Source organism: Octopus sinensis, linkage group LG21 (genome assembly GCF_006345805.1).
Source record: "Octopus sinensis linkage group LG21, ASM634580v1, whole genome shotgun sequence".
NCBI classification, from domain to species: Eukaryota; Metazoa; Mollusca; class Cephalopoda; order Octopoda; family Octopodidae; genus Octopus; species Octopus sinensis.
The window spans coordinates 8,446,303-8,467,260 of record NC_043017.1 but is presented as its reverse complement, the minus strand read 5'-3'; the positions used below and the strand labels follow the sequence as shown (position 1 = coordinate 8,467,260).

The 20,958-nt window shown below is 38.0% G+C and overlaps 1 protein-coding gene across 12 annotated transcripts in view; it reads right to left on the bottom strand.

Moving 5' to 3' along the window:
- The window catches only part of LOC115222757 (myosin-IIIb-like), a 298,889-nt gene that overhangs the window by 138,686 nt on the left and 139,245 nt on the right, over positions 1-20,958 (bottom strand). For 11 of the 12 annotated variants that reach the window (XM_036512009.1, XM_036511999.1, XM_036512005.1 and 8 more), the window contains exons 2-4: positions 9,342-9,545; positions 7,928-8,100; positions 7,188-7,292 (exon numbers count right to left, since the gene is read on the bottom strand). In XM_036512009.1, coding sequence (XP_036367902.1) covers positions 7,188-7,292; positions 7,928-8,100; positions 9,342-9,480 — 417 coding nt within the window. In that variant the 5' untranslated portion in view covers positions 9,481-9,545. Of the gene's footprint in view, positions 1-7,187; positions 7,293-7,927; positions 8,101-9,341; positions 9,546-15,398; positions 15,460-20,958 lie in introns of those variants that run through there. The other variant, XM_036512008.1, reaches the window with a different exon arrangement.

Below are 20,958 nucleotides of genomic sequence, written 5' to 3'. Positions count from 1 at the left end.
TATAGTATTTTGTTGGTATGTTGAGCACTATCAACACACCAGTATATATATGCAAGTTTGTGTATGTATGTATAACTATCATCATCATCATCATCGGTTTTACATCCATTTGATGAAGATACACACACACACACATGTAGAAAACACACTTTGTAAAATGGTTGGTATAGGAAGAGCATCCGGCTGTAGAAACCATGCTGAAACAGACTGGAGTCTGGTGCAGCTTCCCAGCCTGTCACCTCCGGTCAAACCATCCAATCCATGCCAGCATGGACAATGGACAATGAATGATGATTGATGATGATGATGATGATGATTCACAAACAAATTAGCACACATATAATTGCATTAATAATATTTTTCTTTAACTAAGGTGTCAAGCTGACAGAATCATTAGCACATCGGACAAAATGCTTAGCGGTATTTCATCTGCTCCTACGTTCTGAGTTCAAATTCTGTCGAGGTCAACTTTGCCTTTCATCCTTTCAGGGTCAATAAATTAAGTACCAGTTGCCTACCAGGGTTGATCTAATCGACTTCCCCCCCCCCACCTCCCCAAAAATTTCGGGCCTGATGCCTAGAGTAGAAAAGAATATTTTTGTTTACTTCCCATTCACTTGCTGGATCCAAAAGAAATGAAATAGTGACCTTAGTTTTCACAGTCCCTTGTAGACCAATGCTTTTTAAGCGGCACCAGCACCAGTGCTATTACATGGCACCAGCATGGGTACTATATATGCAACACCAGTACAGCTGCTTTATACATGATACTGGCACAGGTGCTTTTTATGTGGTGCCAGCATAGGTAGTGAGGTTACCAAATAATTTACAAGACAAGCTATCACTGCACTGTTCCAAAGTCCCACCCATTCTGTCTCGAGTGGTGACCATATACTGCAATAGCTTGGGATTCAAAGGCCTTAAGCTACCTTCTTTTATCTCCTTCCCAACTACTCTCCCACTCACCCCTATGCAAAATGGGTTACCCAGGTATTTCTTCAATAGTGAGACCCCTGTGCTTGTCTCTCTATCATACTTTAGCCTTTCAACACCCAGCATGAAGCCATCTTCACTCTCTAGGGAGAGACCTAAGTAGGGTGGGTATCCCAGATGGCCGACATTCTGGGAACCACAATGTGATCCAGTTCTTGTACAGAGCAGTGGTTTGTCTACCTCTGTAATCCTGAGAGCTGTGTTAATGGAGCGCAAAGGCCTGGTAAGGTCTCCCATACTGGGCAACTGAAAGGATAGAGATGGGATCGATGTAAACCACCTCTTGCCTGAGGTAAAAATGATGAGCTTGTGTAAGGACCAACACCCCCACCTAGTCAACAAGTAAGGTCTCCCATACTGGGCAACTCAAAGGATAGGGGTGGGACCAATATAAACCACCTCTTCCCTGAGGTAAAAATGATGAGTTTGTGTAGGACCAACACCCCCACCTAGTCAACAAGCAAAGTTCCAGGCGCATCAATGACAATTCAAAACTAACAAGACCTGGAAGATGAAGGCCTTCCCTCTTGACATCACATAACAGCTGTAAATGATTGTCACTGTTATACAAGCAGTGTCATTCATTTCCAATTAGTTATAGAGAGACGTAGACAGATTGAAAGGGCAGAAACGATAGGAGCAGGGTAGGAGATGGGGTGAGGAAGGGAGTATATTGTGGACAAGGAAGTTGTTGTCATGATACCAGTAACATCACTACCTCCACCACCATTACCACCACCGTCACCACCACCGTCACCACCGCCACCATCATCATCATCACGAACACTCTTGTTGCGTTAATAACACATTTATGGTTTTTCTTCTAGCAAGTAAATTTTTCTTTCGCAGTTTTATATTATTAAATTTTTTGGTTTAAACAAGATAAATATGGTGGTGGCAGTGGGAGGAGGAGGAGAAGGGACAGACAACTAATCTTCACATCCACCACTGCCACCGCTGCCGCCAACACCGGCATTTTAGCCAATAACAAGGAAAAAAAAAATCAATGTAAGTTGTAGACTAAAAACAAAATAGAAAAGCAACAAAAACAAAGAAAAAAACATAAAAGATCAACAAGAAGGAAACACGGCAATGGAAGAGAGAAAAAAAGAGAAGAGAAATAATTCAAGATGTAAGAATGCAATTACTGATGCATTAACAGTGTCTTGTTTGTTTCACTACTGAAGTGAACTAGGAAATGTTATATACACACACACAAACATATATATATACATATATATAGGTATGCATATATATATATTATATCCACATATACATACATATATATATATATATATAGGTATGCATATATATATATATATCCACATATACATACATATATATATATATATATATATCCACATATATATACATATATATATATATATCCACATATACATACATATATATATATATATATATATCCACATATACATACATATATATATATATATATCCACATATACATACATACATATATATATATATCCACATATACATACATATATATATATATCCACATATACATACATACATATATATATATATATCCACATATACATACATACATATATATATCCACATATACATACATACAATATATATACATATATATATATATATATATATATATATATATCCACATATACATACATATATATATATATATACATATATATAATATATACATATATATACACATACATATATATACATACATACACACATATACATACATACATACACATATATACATACATATATACTACATATAGAATACATATATACATACAATACATATATACATACATACATACATACCTAATATATACATACATACAATATATACATATATATATATACATATATAACAACATACATATATAATATACATATACATATAGATATATATATATACATACATATATACATATACATACATACATATTCATATATATACATACATACATATACAAACATATATATACATACACACACCATATATATAATATATACATACATATATATACATACATATATATACACATATCAGGATCTAGCTAAATCCAGCTGATCCATCCCCTCCATCACCCACTGTTTGCATCCTCCCTTATTCCCATCTTCTCATACCTTCACAGTTTCCTCTGGCACCCCATCACTACCTTCTTTTATCTCCTTCCCAACTACTCCCACCCACCCCTATGCAAAGTGGGTTACCCAGGTATTTCTTCTATAGTGAGACCCCTGTGCTTGTCTCCCTATCATACTTTAGCCTTTCAACACCCGGCATGAAGTCATCTTCCTTTTCTCAAATACCCACCACCACCACCACCACCACCACCACCACCACCACCACTACTACTACTACTTAGCAGGAGCTTTTCCCTCTTTCTTTTTCCCTATTCTTTTTCCCTTTTGCAAGTCACCCGACAACCTCATAAGTGCCAGTATCCTGCAAAAAGGCACCCAGTAAAACTCTGTGAAGTGGTTGGCAATAGGAAGGGCATTCAGCTGTAGAAACCATGGCAAAGCAGACAATTGGAACTTGGCACAGCCATGTGGCTCACTGAATCATGTCAAATCATTCAAGTTATGTGAACATGGAACACGGAATTTAAATAAAGATGACAATGGCAATGATGATAATGATGACGATGATCTCATAGAGAAAGACATGGTATTTACATCAGTCTATTACATACAGTGTTAGCTAAAATCTATAGATATATTTTAAAATACCTCATGGTATTGAATCAAAACAATTAATCAAACAAGCTACCAAGAATGTATTTGTCATCATCATCATCAGCAGCATCGTTTTAATGTCCACTTTTCCATGCTTGCATGGGTCAGACACAATTCACTGAGGCCAATTTTCTACAGCTGGATGCCTTTCACGTTGCTAATCCTCACCTCTTTCCAAGCAAGGCAAAATATTTCTCCATGTCAAACATATTTTCAGGAAAGAAAGATTGGAAATGAAGGACACCGCTTATGTGACAGTGATGCTTTTTTACGACTATCTCATGATGTCAAAACAAGGAAACACATAGAGACATATAGTGTAGAAAGTTTTTGCAAAAAATACTTGATACAGTCATGATATTTAAAAAAAGATTTTCTTAAAATAAAAATTATTAGTTATACAAAACAAATTTTTTAAAAATACAGAATGACACTATTTATGTGTGTGTGTATAGACTATATATACAATATATATTATATACATATATATTTATAATATATATATATAACTATATGATATATAATTCTACATATATTTTATATTTTCATATATATATATATATATATATATATATATATATATATATATATATATATATATATATATCATGATGACAATGATGATATCTATCTATATATAAATATATATATATAATCATGCCGGTGGTACGTAAAAAGCACCAACCGATCGTGGCTGTTGCCAGCCTCCTCTGGCCCCTGTGCCAGTGGCACGTAAAAAGCATCCACTATACTCATGGAGTGGTTGGCATTAGGAAGGGCATCCAGCTGTAGAAACACTGCCTGATCAGACTGGAGCCTAGTGCAGCCTCCTGGCTTCGCAGACCCTGGTTGAACCATCCAACCCATGCTAGCATGGAAAACAGACGTTAAACGATGATGATGATACATATACATATTTAATAGATTTTTTTCAGTTTCTGTCTACCAAATCCACTCACAAGGTTTTGGTCAGCCTGCTGCTATAGTAGAAAGAACTTGCTTTAGATACCACACACTAAGATTGAACCTGAAACCTAGTGGTTAGAAACATCTGCGGCTATAGCCACACTTACACCTATGACATGCATACATCATCGTTTTATGTCCACTTTCCATGCTGGCATGGGTTGGACGGTTTGACATGAAGCTGGCTAGCAGGGGAGATGTCCAGACTCTCACTGTCTGTTGCAGCATGGTTTCTACAACCGGATGCCTTTCCTGATGCCAACCACTTAAGAGAGGGCGGAAGGTGCTTTCTGTGTGCCACTGGCATGGGTGCATTGATTCAGCACCAGCATAGGTGTGTTAGCACAGCACTGGCACAGGTGCCATTTAAGTGGCACCAACATCTGAAAGGACAAACCTGTATGTGTAGAAGACACACTGGTTTTACTTAACCTGACATGGTTTAGCAAGTGCCGCAGATCACCACACGCAAATTGGTCTCAAGAATTTCGCTAATCCTTCAATAATAGCAAAGTTATAAAGAGTACCTCCATGGATAGTCAAAGTGGGTACTCGGTCATTTGTATAGGATTGAAATTAAACCGGTTGACCCTTTGCTGTCTTTTTTATTTTGTTCTTGTTTATATTTTTATATGTAGACATCTTGTTTACATCTGTTTATCACAAACAGCATTGGCTAAAAACAACAACAACAAAAACAGAAATTATTGATATTAGTCTGTAACATGAAAATAAATATAACTGAAGAAGAGGAAGACGAGCGGAAGAGAAATGCATGAAGGAAACAGAGAAGACAAAGGAAATATTTGAAAGGGGGAGTAAAGGGGTAAAAGTAAGAGGAAAGACAAGGAAAAAAAAAATCGAAGATTTGTCTGGTATCGAATATTTCTGATGTTTTGTGTCATTGCTTAATAAAAACAAGAGGGGAAAACAAAAAAAAGCATCACCAATCTAATTATCTGGTTCTAATTAACTATGAAGGAGAGTAATGAAAAAAAAACAAGTTTACAGCGAACAGCTTGAAAATAAGAGCTGCTAAAACAGCATGGAAGGAAGGAAAGGTGGGGAATTGGTTTAGAGAGAAACACCTGAGACTGTTTTTATGGAAAATATTGTTTGTTAGACACATCTCAGTTTGAACATGTGTGTATATATATGTATATAAGTGTGTGCATGTGTGTATATATATATGCATGTGTGTATATATGTGTATGTATAATTATTATGTATATAAGTGTATGTGTGTGCATGTATATGTATAATTACATATACATATATATATATACATACAGTAATGTATATACAAATACATATGTATAAATGTGTGTATATGTATATGTGTATGTATGTATATATATATATATATATTTGTTTTTGTTTTGTTTTGTTTTTCCAGTTTCAGCTCTTGAGCTGTGGCCATGCTGGGGCACCGCCATTGTGGTGAAAGAGTACAGCAGGGATCACCACCCCCTGCCGGAGCCTCGTAGAGCTTTTAGGTGTTTTCGCTCAATAAACACACACAACACCCAGTCTGAGAATCGAAACCGCGATCCTGCGACCGCGAGTCCGCTGCCCTAACCACTAGGCCATTGCGCCTCTACATATATATATATATATATATATATATATATATATAAAGTTGTAATGAAAGCTCTAGCCATTTTCTTTTTAAAGTAAATATCAAGTTAGATTTTGAAGGTGTTTAACTTCTCAATTCTATTTGAAATACAACAAAAACATCAATATATCATTTCCTTCCATTTTCTGTCAGATTTTATCAATTTGATCATAACTGAAGTTGTTCACTTCATGTTCACTTCAAGCAAAGAATACATTCGTCATTTTATTCTTTACTAGCAGTATCGCCCGTCGTTGCTCAGGTTTGTTTAGACCCTTTAGAATTGGAATTTTTGAAGTGAAAATTTTTCTGGTTGAAATACACCGAAAAATGGCAACACAGCAGTCAAAAAACGTAAAAAATAGGGAATTTCGTAGAAAAATAGCACCTTTTTGATGTAAATAATTTTGGTCAACTTGCGCAGTAGGGTCTCGAAGGAGATAGTGTTAGTTGAAGGCTACCAAACCTGCCATACACAAACAACTTTAGCATTATATATATAGAGAGAGATGAATTTCAAAAAAGTAACAGTACAAGTGTAGCAGCAAAGACACTCCAAAGCATTAATGGTTCATATCACGGTGCAGCATCTTAGAGCAAGTGTCTTCTCCTATAGCCCTGGGCCAACCAAAGCCTTGTGGGAAGATTTAGTAGGTTCATCCAGGCCCTTAAACAACAGGAAGTTAAGTTTTTTCTTGGAAACATCTACCCCAACTTTATGTAGACCTCTCAGATATTTTGGCAAAGTATTAAACAGCTTAAGGCCTTTGAATCCCAAGCTATTGCAGTATATGGCCATCACTCAAGACACACATTCACACATACATAATTGCTAGTAAGTGAAAATATTTGCGGGTTTACCTACCTTCAGTGTTTCCCTCAAGATGAAAGCAATCAGGACTTCATCCAGCCGATTCTTACGCGTTACCAAGTCTTTCGAAAGATCTGTTACAGATCCATTCTGACACAACTGGAAAAGAGGAAAATAAACAAATGATTCATCTTTCAGATGTGGAACAATGAATGAAGGAATCTCTACATCAAAGGTCCTCAACCAATTTTTTTTTACCTGTGGACCCCACTTTGATTTCTATTTTACTCGGGTGGACCTTTATAGTCATTTGGTGTTTAAAAAAATCCTATTGTATTTTCATAATTAAATATTATTAGAAATTGTAATTAAAAAAAAAAATTGTTGAAATATTTTGAGTGTTGAAAAAGTATAAGCAATCTTATTGCAGATAAATTTTAACAAGAAAATCTTATAAGGACCCACAAGGGTTCATGTGGGACCCTGGTTGAGAAACACAGCTCTACATATACAGAGAGAGAGGGGGAGAGAGAGAGAGAGAGAGAGAGCATATACAATGAACAACAAAATGAACAAAAGGGGATGCAGAGGAGGAGGAAGGGGAGGGCAGAGGAGGAAAAGAAGGAGGAAGAGGAATATGGGAAGAGGAGATGAGGGGATGGAAGAAGGGGAGGGATGAAGAGGAGGGCAAGGAGGGGAGGAGGAAGAGGGGGGAGAAAATGATAGTAACAAAGACACAAAGAAAGGCTAAGAAATTCAAAGGAGATGGAAGGAAAAGAAAAGCCATCACTCACCTCCATGACAATCCATAACTGGTCATCCAGTTTGTTTTCTTTCTTCAGGTACAATCCATAGAATTGTGGGAAATTAGGGTTATTACTCACAGCCTTTAGAATCTGATATTCCTGCTCGATCTCTTCAACGGTTTCGTGGATGTTCTCCAATATTTTGGCAGCAGCCTTTTGGCCTGCAACAATATCAAAGACAGATGGAATAATGCCTGTCTGTATCAGTCATCACTCATACTCCCCCCACCATTCTCCTATATGCCATGTGTCACTGGTCATCCACTGGCACCTCATCGGTTATGATCGGATCAATGGAACAGCCTGCTCATGAAATCAATACGCAAGTGGCTGAGCACTCCACAGACACGTGTACCCTTAATGTACATCTCAGGGAGATTCAGTGTGACAAAGAATGTGACAAGGCTAACTCTTTTAAATACAAGCATCACTCATTTTTGTCAGATGAGTGAACTGGATCAATGTGAAATAAAGTGTCTTGCTCAAGGACATAATGAGCCACCAGGAATTGAACACATGGCCTCACAATTCATGAGCCAAATGTCCTAAACACTAAGGCATGTATCTTCACAGCAATCACTAAATCCACTCTCCATCCCTCTCCAGTCTTTACAGAGGTTACCTCACTTCCCCTCACCTCAACCATTGCTCAACTTTCACTCCACTCATATGCTCTTGCAAACTCCATCCATCTACCCACAATCTTGGTTCCTCTATTCCATTCATTCCTACTCACCTTGTACCCTGAGGGTCACCTTCTCATTCATTACCACCATTTTTATCTCTTTCCAGCCCCACCTAATCATTCCTACTCTCTCTTCTAAAGTGTGAGAGGTTATGCATCTCCTCTACTACAAGAAACCAAAGGATCCCTTCCCTCGTACTTTTACCCATGATCTTCCAGTGTACAGCTTTTACCTCAAGGTTTATAGTCCTACAAGCCTCATGGCACCACATTAGTGCAGGTGGCATAAAGAAGCACCCAGTATACACTTTAAAGTGAATGGCATTTAGAAGGACATCTACATATAGAAACCAGGAGTGATGCAGTCCTTAGGCTTATCAGAACTCATGAAACCTCCAACTGATGCCTTCATGTATGGCAAGCATGGCATGGCAGTGCTCAAGCATGGCCTGAACATAGACAAAGGGTTAAATTTAGTAAAAGAGTAATATTGATGATGATGATGATGATGGTGATGATGATGACAATGACAAGAATGACAATGGTGAGCATGACCATTAAAACGACGGTGGTTGTAGTGATAATGATGATTGTAGTGGTGGTGGTAATGATGGTGTTGATGGTGGTGATGGTGTTGATGACAGAGAAGGATGACAGTCCTACTGATGACAACGATGATGATGGTGATGATAGATGTGACAATAAGGATCATCTCACCTGTTTGTTTGTTTCTCACAGCGTACACCTCTCCATAGGTGCCTTCTCCAACCAGTTCCTGTAGCTCCCATATTTCCGTGGGATCTTTAAGCTGGTCGAAATTAACTATCTTGCTGTACTTGGAATACATTTTTAACATATCTGCCCTTTGAACATCACGTTTAGGACTTCCCAATGGGGCACGGCGCTTGGAGCTGACTCCCACTGAAAATAGAAAAATTTGAAAACAAATGTCAATATTGATGATTCAAAACGAATTGTGAAACAGATGAGGGAAAATATAAAACAGATGCATCAGATTTGAAAACAGATTGAAAATTTGAAAACAGACAAGGGGAAATATAAAACAGATGCATCAGATTTGAAAACAGATTGAAAATTTGAAAACAGACAAGGGGAAATATAAAACAGATGCAGAAAATTTGAAAACAGAAGTAAATATTAGTGACTGAAAATAGATTATGAAACAGATGTGAGGAAAAACCAACAGATGCAGAATATTGTAAAATGGATGGACAGATGTAAAACATATGTGAAACAGATGCTCTTTTTTTATATTCTTTTTGTCTCAAACAAGAATTAAGGTCTCTGTAGCATAAGAGACTTCAAAAACTGAAAAGAAGGGGCCAACAAATTTGATGTTGATTAATAGGCATGGCTGTGTGGTAAGAAATTTGCTTCACAACCATATAGTTCCAGGTTCAGTCCCACATGTAATGTATGCATGTATGTGTGTGCATATATATATATATATATAAATAAGAAACTGCTTTCAGTTTCTGTATGCCAAATTCACTCATAAGGCTTTGATCAGCCTGAGAGTGTAGTAGTAGACGTCAGTGTAGTGGGTGCTTTTTATGTGCCACTGGCACAGAGGCCAGAGGAAGCTGGCAACAGCCATGATCAGTTGGTGGTCTTTACGTGCCACTGGCACAGAACCTAGTCGAGGCGGTGCTGGCATCAGCCATGTTTGGATGGTGCTTTTTACATGCCACTGGCATGGGTATCACAACAACAATTTCCATTTGATTTTTATTTTGATGTTAATGTACTTGACTCAATAGGTCTCCTCAAGCACAGCAGATCGCCCTATGATCCAAGGTACTTTTGAATGGACTGGGGCTGGTTATGCAAAACTGGTGTAGGATACAGCCGGGAACTCACTTTATTTGCTGGGTCACAGAGCATCTCGAAATAAATACGGTAACAAATGGGTTCAATGATGATGACAATGATGATGATGAAAAAGATGTAAAGCAAAAACATTAATGAGTAATTTAAATATTGTTATGTCTAGGGAGGTTCATTGTGCCAATATTAATAACACATGCTGTGGTTCAATTCCACTCCTTTATTATTAGTCAGTTGGCTACATATCTATGCAACTAATTGATTGTTTGTTTAATTTGTTGGCTAAATAGTCAATGGTTTCTTCTGTTGTTTTTGTTCGACAAAGTTCTTCTATCGCCATTTGAAACATTATCAGTGTCTATCTCTCCAAATTTGCTACGGAGGCCATGTTTGACTTGCAAAAATGAAGTAAAATATTAACCTTTAACAGAAGTGAAAATTGGGTTTGTCATCAAAGCCTAAGTTTAAGTGAATGAGTTACACTCAAAGATGTGAGTAGTCGTAGCTGAGTCTCAAAGACAACTGAGCTGGTTAGAGTCATACATAATGCCAGGCTCAGCAGGCACACAAATCCAGGCTCAACCCATGAGCCAAACACTCAGTATTCATTCATAGAAGACAACACACACACACACACACACACAGAACTGCGCAAACACACACAGAAACACAAGTACACACACAGAGGCTCTAACACAAGCATGCATGCGCACACACACACACAGCTGCACAAACACACACACACATGCACACAGAAACACAAGTACAGAGACAGGTACAAACACACAAACACAGGCTCTAACACAAGTGCGCATGCACACACACACACACATGCAGTCGAGTACAAATTCACACAGACAGGTATACATGCACACACATATAGGTATGCATACACACACACACATACACACACAAGTAGGTACACAGATACAATCAAGATTGAACTTTATTGTTATTTTCTTTTCTTACACTTTCAGATTTCCATAGATTATTCTCCAGCATTTATATATATATATCTTATAGATAATCCTGTTTATAAACTCTACACACCTCCAGATGCTCAAACAGAATAAAAAACAAAAATAGTAATAACAACAATCCAGAAAATTTCACCAAAAGTCATCGAACTGGAGCAAAAAAATCAATAGGAACAGCAGATTCAGGTTGAAACATGAGAATAAATGCGAAATTAAATATCTTCTCAACCCCAAATTTTTTCTATATTTTATATTTGCTGCGCACCTTTCGTGCAGCAGACTTTTTATGGAAGCCACAAAGTGCTGAGATTTCTTTATCATCAAAATGATGAGGAAGTTATATAAATGCGGGTTCTATTAAATTTTCCTTATTTTACTTTATTTATTATTTCGTAATATTGAAGAATGGGTTGGGTAGGAAGAGATTGTATTTTATATAATTTTCAAACATGTTTCAACAAGGTTTGGGATTGATAGTTTTACAAATGAATTATATCTCATCGTCGTTTAACGTCGGTCTCCATGCTAGCATGGGTTGGACGGTTTTCGACCGGGTTTGGGGAAGCCAGAAGGCTGCACCAGGCTCCAGTCTAATTTGGCAATGTTTCTACAGCTGGATGCCCTTCCTAACGCCAACCACTCCGTGAGTGTAGTGGGTGCTTTTTACGTGGCCACCTGCACAGGTGCCAGGCGGGGCTGGCAACGGCCACGGTCAGATTGGTGTATTTTTGTTGTGCCACCGGCACGGAAGCCAGTCGAGGCGGGGTGGCTGGCATCGGCCACGAGTCGGATAGTGCTTTTAAGTACCACCAGACCAGGGATCCTGGCTGGTTCAATTCGATTTCGATTTCGCTTGCCCCAACATGTCTTCACAAGCAAAGGGGGTTGGCATGGGGCGGTGTCGTACGTCGCATTGGGGTATTTTACGTGCCACGGGCCCCGAGTCGGATAGTGCTTTTTACGTACCACCAGGCCAGGGATCTGGCTGGTTAAATTCGGTTTTCGATTTCGATTTCGATTTCGCTTGCCCCAACATGTCTTCGCAAGCATGGGGGTTGGGATGGGTGTCTGTCGTCGGATGATGGGTTCTATATCGACTTCGCTGCCTCAACCGGTCTTTGTGTCCAAGGGAGGAAAGGCATTCATAAGTGGGCTGGGCTCACTTGTCCTGCATGGTCTTCTCACGTACAGAATATTTCCAAAGGTCTCGGTCTCTGGTCATTTCCTCAGTGAGGCCTAAAGTTCGAAGGTCGTGCTTCACCACCTCGTCCCAGGTTTTTCCTGGGTCTACCTCTTCCACGGGTTCCCTCAACTGCTAGGGATTGGCACTTTCTCACACACCTATCTTCATCCATTCTCGCCACATGACCATACCAGCGCAATCGTCTCTCTTGCACACCACAACTGATGCTTCTTAGTACAACATTTCTCTCAAGGTGCTAACGCTCTGTCGAGTATGTACACTGACATCACACATCCATCGGAGCATACTGGCTTCATTCCTCACGAGCTTACGCATGTCCTCAGCAGTCACAGCCCATGTTTCGCTGCCATATATATATATATATATATATATGTATCATCATCATCATCGTCAAGGTCGTTTAAAAATGCCTGCTTTCCATGCTGGCATGGGTTGGACAGTTTGACTGAGGACTGTTGAGCCTGAAGGCTGCACCAGGCTCTAATCTGATCTAGCATGGTTTCTACAGCTGGATGCCCTTCCTAACACCAACCACTCCGAGAGTGTAGTGGGGGCTTTTACGTGCCACCGGCACGGGAGCCAGTCAGCAGCCCTGGCAATGATCATGCCTGGATGGTGCTTTTAGCATTCTACTGGCACGGGTGTCAATCAGGCGGTACTGTCATCGGCGAATCAAAATCACTGATGGATGGATGTATAGATAGATAGGTAGGCACAGTTGTGAGGTTAGAAGAATGCTTCCCAACCACATGGTTCACACACAAAGACACAAACATACACACATGCAGAGAGCCACAAACACACACAAGTAGATACACAGACACCAATATTAAAGCATTGTGTGGATTTGGTAGATGGAAAGTGAAAGAAGCCAGTTGTGTGTGTGTGTGTGTGTACATAAGCAGAGAGAGAGAGAGAGAGAGAGAGAGAGAGATGGACAGGTATGTACGTATGTCCATGTGTACATATATCTGTGTTTGTCCTACACCACTGCTTGACAGCTGATGTTGGTTTGTTTACATCCCCATAACTTAGCTGTTTAGCAAAGGAGAGCAATACAATAAGTACCAGCTTTAAAAACAAAGTCATAGGGGTCAATTTTTACTTGACTAAAACCCTAAAGGCAGTATTCCAGCATAGTTGCAGTCCAATTACCAAAAGAAGTAAAAAGATAAAAGATATATATATCGTCATCACTATCGTTTAACATCCGCCTTCCCTGCTGAGAGACAGTTTGACAAGAGCCAGCCAGGCAAAAGCCTCCACCAGACTTCTGTAACTGTTTTGGCAGGATTTTTACAGCTAGATACCCTTCCTAACACCAACTACTCAGAAGATCAGAAGAGAGGACCTAATGCTTTTTACATGGCCCAAGCACAGGCAATGTCAGTTTTGGCAAGGTTTTTACAGTTGCCAAAACTGACCTCACCTATATATGTTTATATATATTGGAAAAAAAAATATATATACTGTTGTGCCTGGGGAGAGTCATTTTCTTTTTGTACCTTATACCACTCACCGCTAAAATTTCCACTTTTTTTCTTATTTTTATTGTCCTAAAATTTTCGTTGCATCTTGCAACCTTTTCAATAGTTTTGAGTCAAAACTATTGAAAATGTTGCAAGACGCAACGAAAATTTTAGGAGAATAAAAATAAGAAATAAATGGAAATTTTACCGGTGAGTGTGTTACATTATAAGGCACAAAAAGAAAATGACTCTTCCCAGACACAATAGAATACGCTTCAACACACGAATTCATATAAAGAATTTTGCAAACCAAATCCAAAAATGAAATATATATATATATATTTATGAAATAAAATATTTACATAGTAGACTGGTTTTGCTTATGCTAATCATGACTAAGTAATTAGTAATAATGTTATTTTGATTGCATGAAAATATAACATTATCACTAACTATTTAGTCAGGATTAGCATAAGCGAAACCAGTCAACTATGTAAATATGACTAAAGTGTGGCTGTGTGGTAAGAAGCTTGCTTCCCAACCACATGGTTCCAGGTTCAGTCACACTGCATGGCACCTTGGCCAAGTGTCTTCTATAATATTGGTTTCCATTTTTAAAATAAAGGCACAAATATTGGAGGAGGAGGTTTATTGATTACATTGATCCCAATAATTGATTGATAATTATTTTGCTAAGCACATGGGTTAATGGTTAGGGCATTCGGCTCACAATCATAAAGTCAGGAGTTCAATTCCTGGCACATTGTATCCTTCAGCAAAACCCTTTATTTCCCATTGCTCCAGTCCCCTCAGCTGTAATTACAAAAGGGCCAGCTTTGTCATATTCCGTGTTGTGCTGAATCTCCCTGAGAACTACATTGAGGGTACACGTGTCTGTGGAGTGCTCAGCCACTTGCATGTTAATTTCATGTTCAGGCTGTTCCATTGATCAGACCAACTGGAACCTTTGTTGTCATAACCGACAGAGTGCCAGGATTTTACAAACCCTGGAAGAGTTAGAGACAAAGACAACCAAGGCAACATTTGAAATCAGAACGTGTAGAGTCACAACTAAACACCATGAGACATGATTTTGATTATAAAATAAATACGAGCCATTTTATGAAAACAACATTAAAAAACAAAAAAAAACAGCATACATATTCATAAATAACAACTTGAGAATGAAAAATTAAATATGAGTCTACCAACAGAAATTGAACTCGCCACCACTTGCTTACTGGTTAAACATGCTAACCAAAGATCATTGACTTACTTGTATCAAACTCCACCAGTCTTAAAATAACTCCATCTCCCAGCATTCTCTGACCAATTCTGGTACTAACTATAGTCAATTGTCCATTTAAATTAAAGCCTGTATATACATCATCATCATCATCATCATCATTAGTATTATCACTGTCATCGTTTTAACATTCCCATGTCAGCATGATTTGGGTGGACTTCCCATAATGCAAATCAATTATCATTTAAGTTGTTTCATCAACTGTTCTCTTGAGTCCAAGGTTCTGATATCAAACCTCTTTACTTCCTCCTATGCCTTCCATGGTCTTTAATGTATGTTATGTATGTTTATGCGCTGCATATGGTCATGATGTTATAATGTACATAAAATGTGTGCATGTGAGGAACTTGGTCATAAAAGGTGTATACAATGTATAACAATGTATTGAGCTATAATATATGTGTGTGTGTGTGTATGTATGTATATATATATATAAAGTACCTAAAGCTAATTGTTTATCAAGCGTGTGTGTGTGTGTATATATATATATATATGAATTTTATTCACCAATGCAGTGTTGAGCACTCATTCTCATGGTTCGACATTTATGTGTATGTGTATATATGCATGTGTGTGTGTGTGTGTGTGTGTGGTGTGTGTGTGTGTGTTGTGTGTATATATATATGAAATGGACAAAAGTTGTTAAGTAAATGTGTGTATAATCTATAAAACAATATTGATGATCAACACTTTGGAGTTTCAGTGAATGAGTGTGGAGCTTATAACCAAAGAATTAGGGTCCAGCAATGAAATATAGGGATTAGTAATCAAAATGTTAGATGCACTCAACCAGAGGTTCATTTGTCCTTAGTTAGAAACATGAGGCAAAAAGCATGAGGTTGGGGTGGTGGGAGTGTAGCTTTCATTAGAATTGAACCCACAATAAAATTTCGTTTTTTTTTTTTTTAAATCCAAATAAGGATTCTGTAAGGATATATTGTAGATTGCTCTGCAGTTTAAGTGGGAATCTTGTCATCTGGCAAGAAAGAGTGTTGATTCTTTTTTTTATATAATCATCATCATCACTGTTTAAGGTCCCCCTTCTGTGTTGGGATTGGTTGGACAGTTTCACAGGAGTTGGCACTAGATTTCTTTGCCTGTTATATATATATATATATATAGACACACACTTTAGAGTGGTTTGTATATATTTGACTTCTATTTTTAGTGTATAGGTGATGGTATTCCAGAGCCCTTATTTATAATCATACTTTATAATTATACACTTAAAATATATATATATATGTATGTATGTATGTATACACACACAGAGTTACAACATCAATTTTCCAGAAGCTTTGGTTCCAAAGCCTATTTTTCTGAACCAGAAGTGGCCAATTTGGTCAACACACTTTAAATTAAACAAATATTAAATTGACTTTGATAATTAAATGAAATACAGGTATTTCTACATTAGTGTAAATTATTGCCGATTATAACTGGCACTCGGTTGGTCATGATGACAAAGGTTCCAGTTGATCTGATTAATGGAACAGTTTGCTTGTAAAAATGATGTGCCAATTGCTAAGCATTCCACAGACACGCATACCCTTAACAAGGATTTTGCATCACACAGAATGTGATAAGGCTGGCCCTTTCAAATACAGCATTTGATTATAAGAGACTCCAGATCATAAGTGTCCAGAAATTTGGTGTTGTGCATGTGTGTGTTGTTCTTTAAAAAGATATCAGAAATGTATATATATATATACATGTATGTGTTGTGAACAGGATGATTTAAACAAAGCCTTTTTTTTTCATGTATAGAAACACTGACGATATCATAAAGTCCACTGTTCTGTCCGAATTCCTGGATATTAACATGAAACCATAGCACTGCTCTCTGTGGTACCGCTGTAGTAATGGAGAAGAGGGAACCAAATTCTAAGCTTGGTTGTCCTAATGTGTTGGAACAACCCAATGCATTGTTATCATTTATTAATTAAAAATATACGAGAATAGACAGACAGACACACAAAAATAGTGAGAAAAAGATAGGTAGATAGGTAGAAGGATAGATAAAGAGAGAGAAATAGGCTGATAGAGAGAGAGAGAGTAATATACAAATAGATAAGAAAGAGATAGAGAGAAATTGAAAGAGGGGTTAAGAGGGGGGAATGAGGTTTAAATGTGTCATTAGTTCTGATGATGATGTTGCCAAATTTATCGCTGCTACCACAAATAGAAGGCCTTCATCGAGTGAGGGGAGGTGGTTCGGAATAAAAATAAAATCTTGAAACCCCACACTCTAACCCTCCTCACCCATTCCACAGCCTCACAACTGCTGCCCACCCATCCACCTTGTTTGTTGAAGATGATCTGGCAGCGAGGGTGACTGGAAAGCGAGAAACCTGGATCTTTGTGTCAAGTAACTTCACCTTTCACACACACACTCACACACACACAAACACACACACACGCTCATACACACACATGCTCACACACACACGCTCTCTCACACACACACACACACACGCACGCACACACACATACACACACTCCAACAGACAAGTGACACCAGCAAGGTGGGGGTGGGGTGGGGTGAGAGAAGATATGAAGAACTAAAGGTGGGTTTTTTTTTTCCTTTTTCTTTCAGATGAAAACTAAACCAGGGGGACTCTCCCCACATAGGTGGAGAGTCTCAAACTTCTCACCCTGTCACCAACATGTGGTACAGTGCATTCATATTGATTGATTCACATGCAATAAGTACAATTCAAGGATTTAAACAGTTTTCAGTTTTGTCTTGTTCTTTACAAAACATCAATATCTCCACCAACACAACCACCACATCCATCTGTACAAATACATTCATACATGTGCACACACACACACATACACTCACACATGCATACGCACAAGTGTGTGTGTGTGTGTTGTTAATGCTAGTTTTTATGTTCAGTTATAATCCTTTCAGCTATAGGCAAAAGGCCTAAAATTGGGGAGAGTGGTTAAGTCAATTACATCGACCCCAGAGTTTCACAGGTACTTAATGTATTGAACCTGGAAAGATAAAAGGCAAAGTTGTCCTCGGCAGAATTTGAACTTAGAACAACATAAAGAGAGATGAAATATCACTAAGCATTTTGCCCAGCGTGCTAACAATTCTGCCAGCTTACCACCTTAACAATAATAATAATAATTCTTTCTACTAAAGGCACAAGGCCTGAAATTTGTGGGGAGGGGTTAAATCGATTATATTGCCCCCAGTGTTTCACTGGTATTTAATTTATCGACCCCGAAAGAATGTAAAGAAATAGGTATTTCGTCCATCTTTACATTCTCAGTTCAAATTCTGCCAAAGTCAACTTCGCCTTTCATCCTTTCAGGGGTCGATAAATTAAGTACCAGTTGCATACTGGAGTCGACTGCCCCCACTCCCAAAATTTTAGGCCTTGTACCTATAGTAGAAAGTATTATTATTATTATTATCATTAAGGCGGCGAGTTGGCAGAGTTGTTAGCATGCCAGGCAAAATGTCTCCATGTTCTGAGTTCACATTCTACTGAGGTCGACTTTACCTTTCATCCTTTCGGGGTCAAGAAATTAAGTACCAGTGAAACACTGAGGTTGATGTAATCGATTAGTCCACTCCCCCAAAATTTCAGGCCTTGTGCCTTCAGTAGAAAGGATTATTATTATCATTATTATTATTATTATTATTATTACTATGCTGCAATTGTGGCTGTGTGTTAAAAAGTTTACTTCCCAACCATATGGTTCTGGGTTCAGTCCCACTGCGTGTCACCTTAAGCAAGTATCTTCTACTATAACCCCAAAATGACAATGCCTTGTGAGTGGATTTAATAGACAAAAACCGAAAGAAGCCTGTTGTGTGTGTATGTGTGTGTATGTATAAATGTGTGTAAATGCACGCGTACATACATATAAATGGGTATGTGTTTTTATGTTTGTGTTTGCCTGGCACTAACACATGACAACTAGTGTCGGTTTGTTTATGTCTCTGTAACTCTGCAGTTCAGCAAAAAAAGACTGATAGAATAAGTACCAGACTTATGAAAAAAAAACAAAACGAAATAAACCACTGGGGGCAATTTGTTCAAATAAACCCTTCATGGCAGTGCCCCAGCATGGCCGCACTCCAATGACTGAAACCAGTAAAAGATAAAAGATGCTTTAATTTTGTTGCTTTTGGTTCTTTTTTTTTTACCATTTTTCTTTATGATTTCTTGCTTTGTTTTTAAGAGATGTCACATCAAAAGCTAGAAAGTACAGTTATGGCTTTCAATATCTCAAACTGCTGCACTCTAAATTATAAAGTGACATATCTACAGAGGAATGCTAAAATCCTTCAAACCACCATTCCGATAATGTTTTGGCATATTTGTTGGTTTGTTTTTATTGGACTTATTTTATTTGTCAGTTTGTTTGTTCTATTTATTTCTGAAATATTTCTATTCATGACAGAATTCGCAATATTGGATTTACTATGAAACAATTGCGTGCATGTGTGTGTGTGTGTATGTGTGCATGTGTGGGTGTGCACGTGTGGGTGTGTATGTGTGGGTGCATGTGTGCGAGTATGTGTGTATCTGTGTGCATGTGTGTGTGTGCATTGTGTGTATGTATGTCTGTGTGATCATGTGTGTGCATGTCAGTGTGTATATGTGTCTATGTGTGCCTATGTGTGTGCATGTGTATGCATGTCTATGTATGCATGTCTATGTGTGCATGTGTGTGTGCATGTCTGTGTATGTATGTGTATGTATGTGTCTGTGTGCATGTGTGTGTGTGTAAGCATATGTGCATACATGTGTGAGTATGCATGTGCATTATGTGTATTGAATATTTATATTCAATACACATATAGCTATGTGGCAGTTATATATATATATATACATGTATTGCATGTGTGTGTGTGTGTGTGTGAGAGAGAGAGAGAGAGAGAGAAAGAAAAAGAGAGAAGACACAACAGGGCCAAATGGTTAAGAAGTTTGCTCGACAACCATGAGGTGTTAAGTTCCATCCCACTGTTTGGCATGGGCCAACATGCAACTTGTGAGTGAAACTAGGTCAATGGAAACTGTATAGAATCTTGTATCCGTAATTTAAAAGTTAGACTGTACCTGTAATTTAAAATGTAAAGCCTTCACACACACACACACACACACACACACACACATTGTGTTATGCTGATTCTGATTGAAAATTACATTATGGACACATGTGTTGGTGGAATATTCAGCTACTTACATGCTAATTAAGGAGCAGGTAATTCAGTTCATCAAATAGCTAAATCCGTATTGTCAAAACTAACAAAGAACCATTTCTATGTATTGAAACTGTGATGATACTTGCTAAACAGCTGATGATGGGTTGAACATGTTTGCATTCATTTGTGTTGCTGTTTGATTTTCTTGAATAATTCTTTGTCCCTCTGTGCTACCTATTTCATGATATATATATATATTTATATGTATATGTCCCACCCATACTAGCATAGAAGACGGATGTTAAACAATGATGGTGATGATACACACACACACACACAGATACATATATATATGTA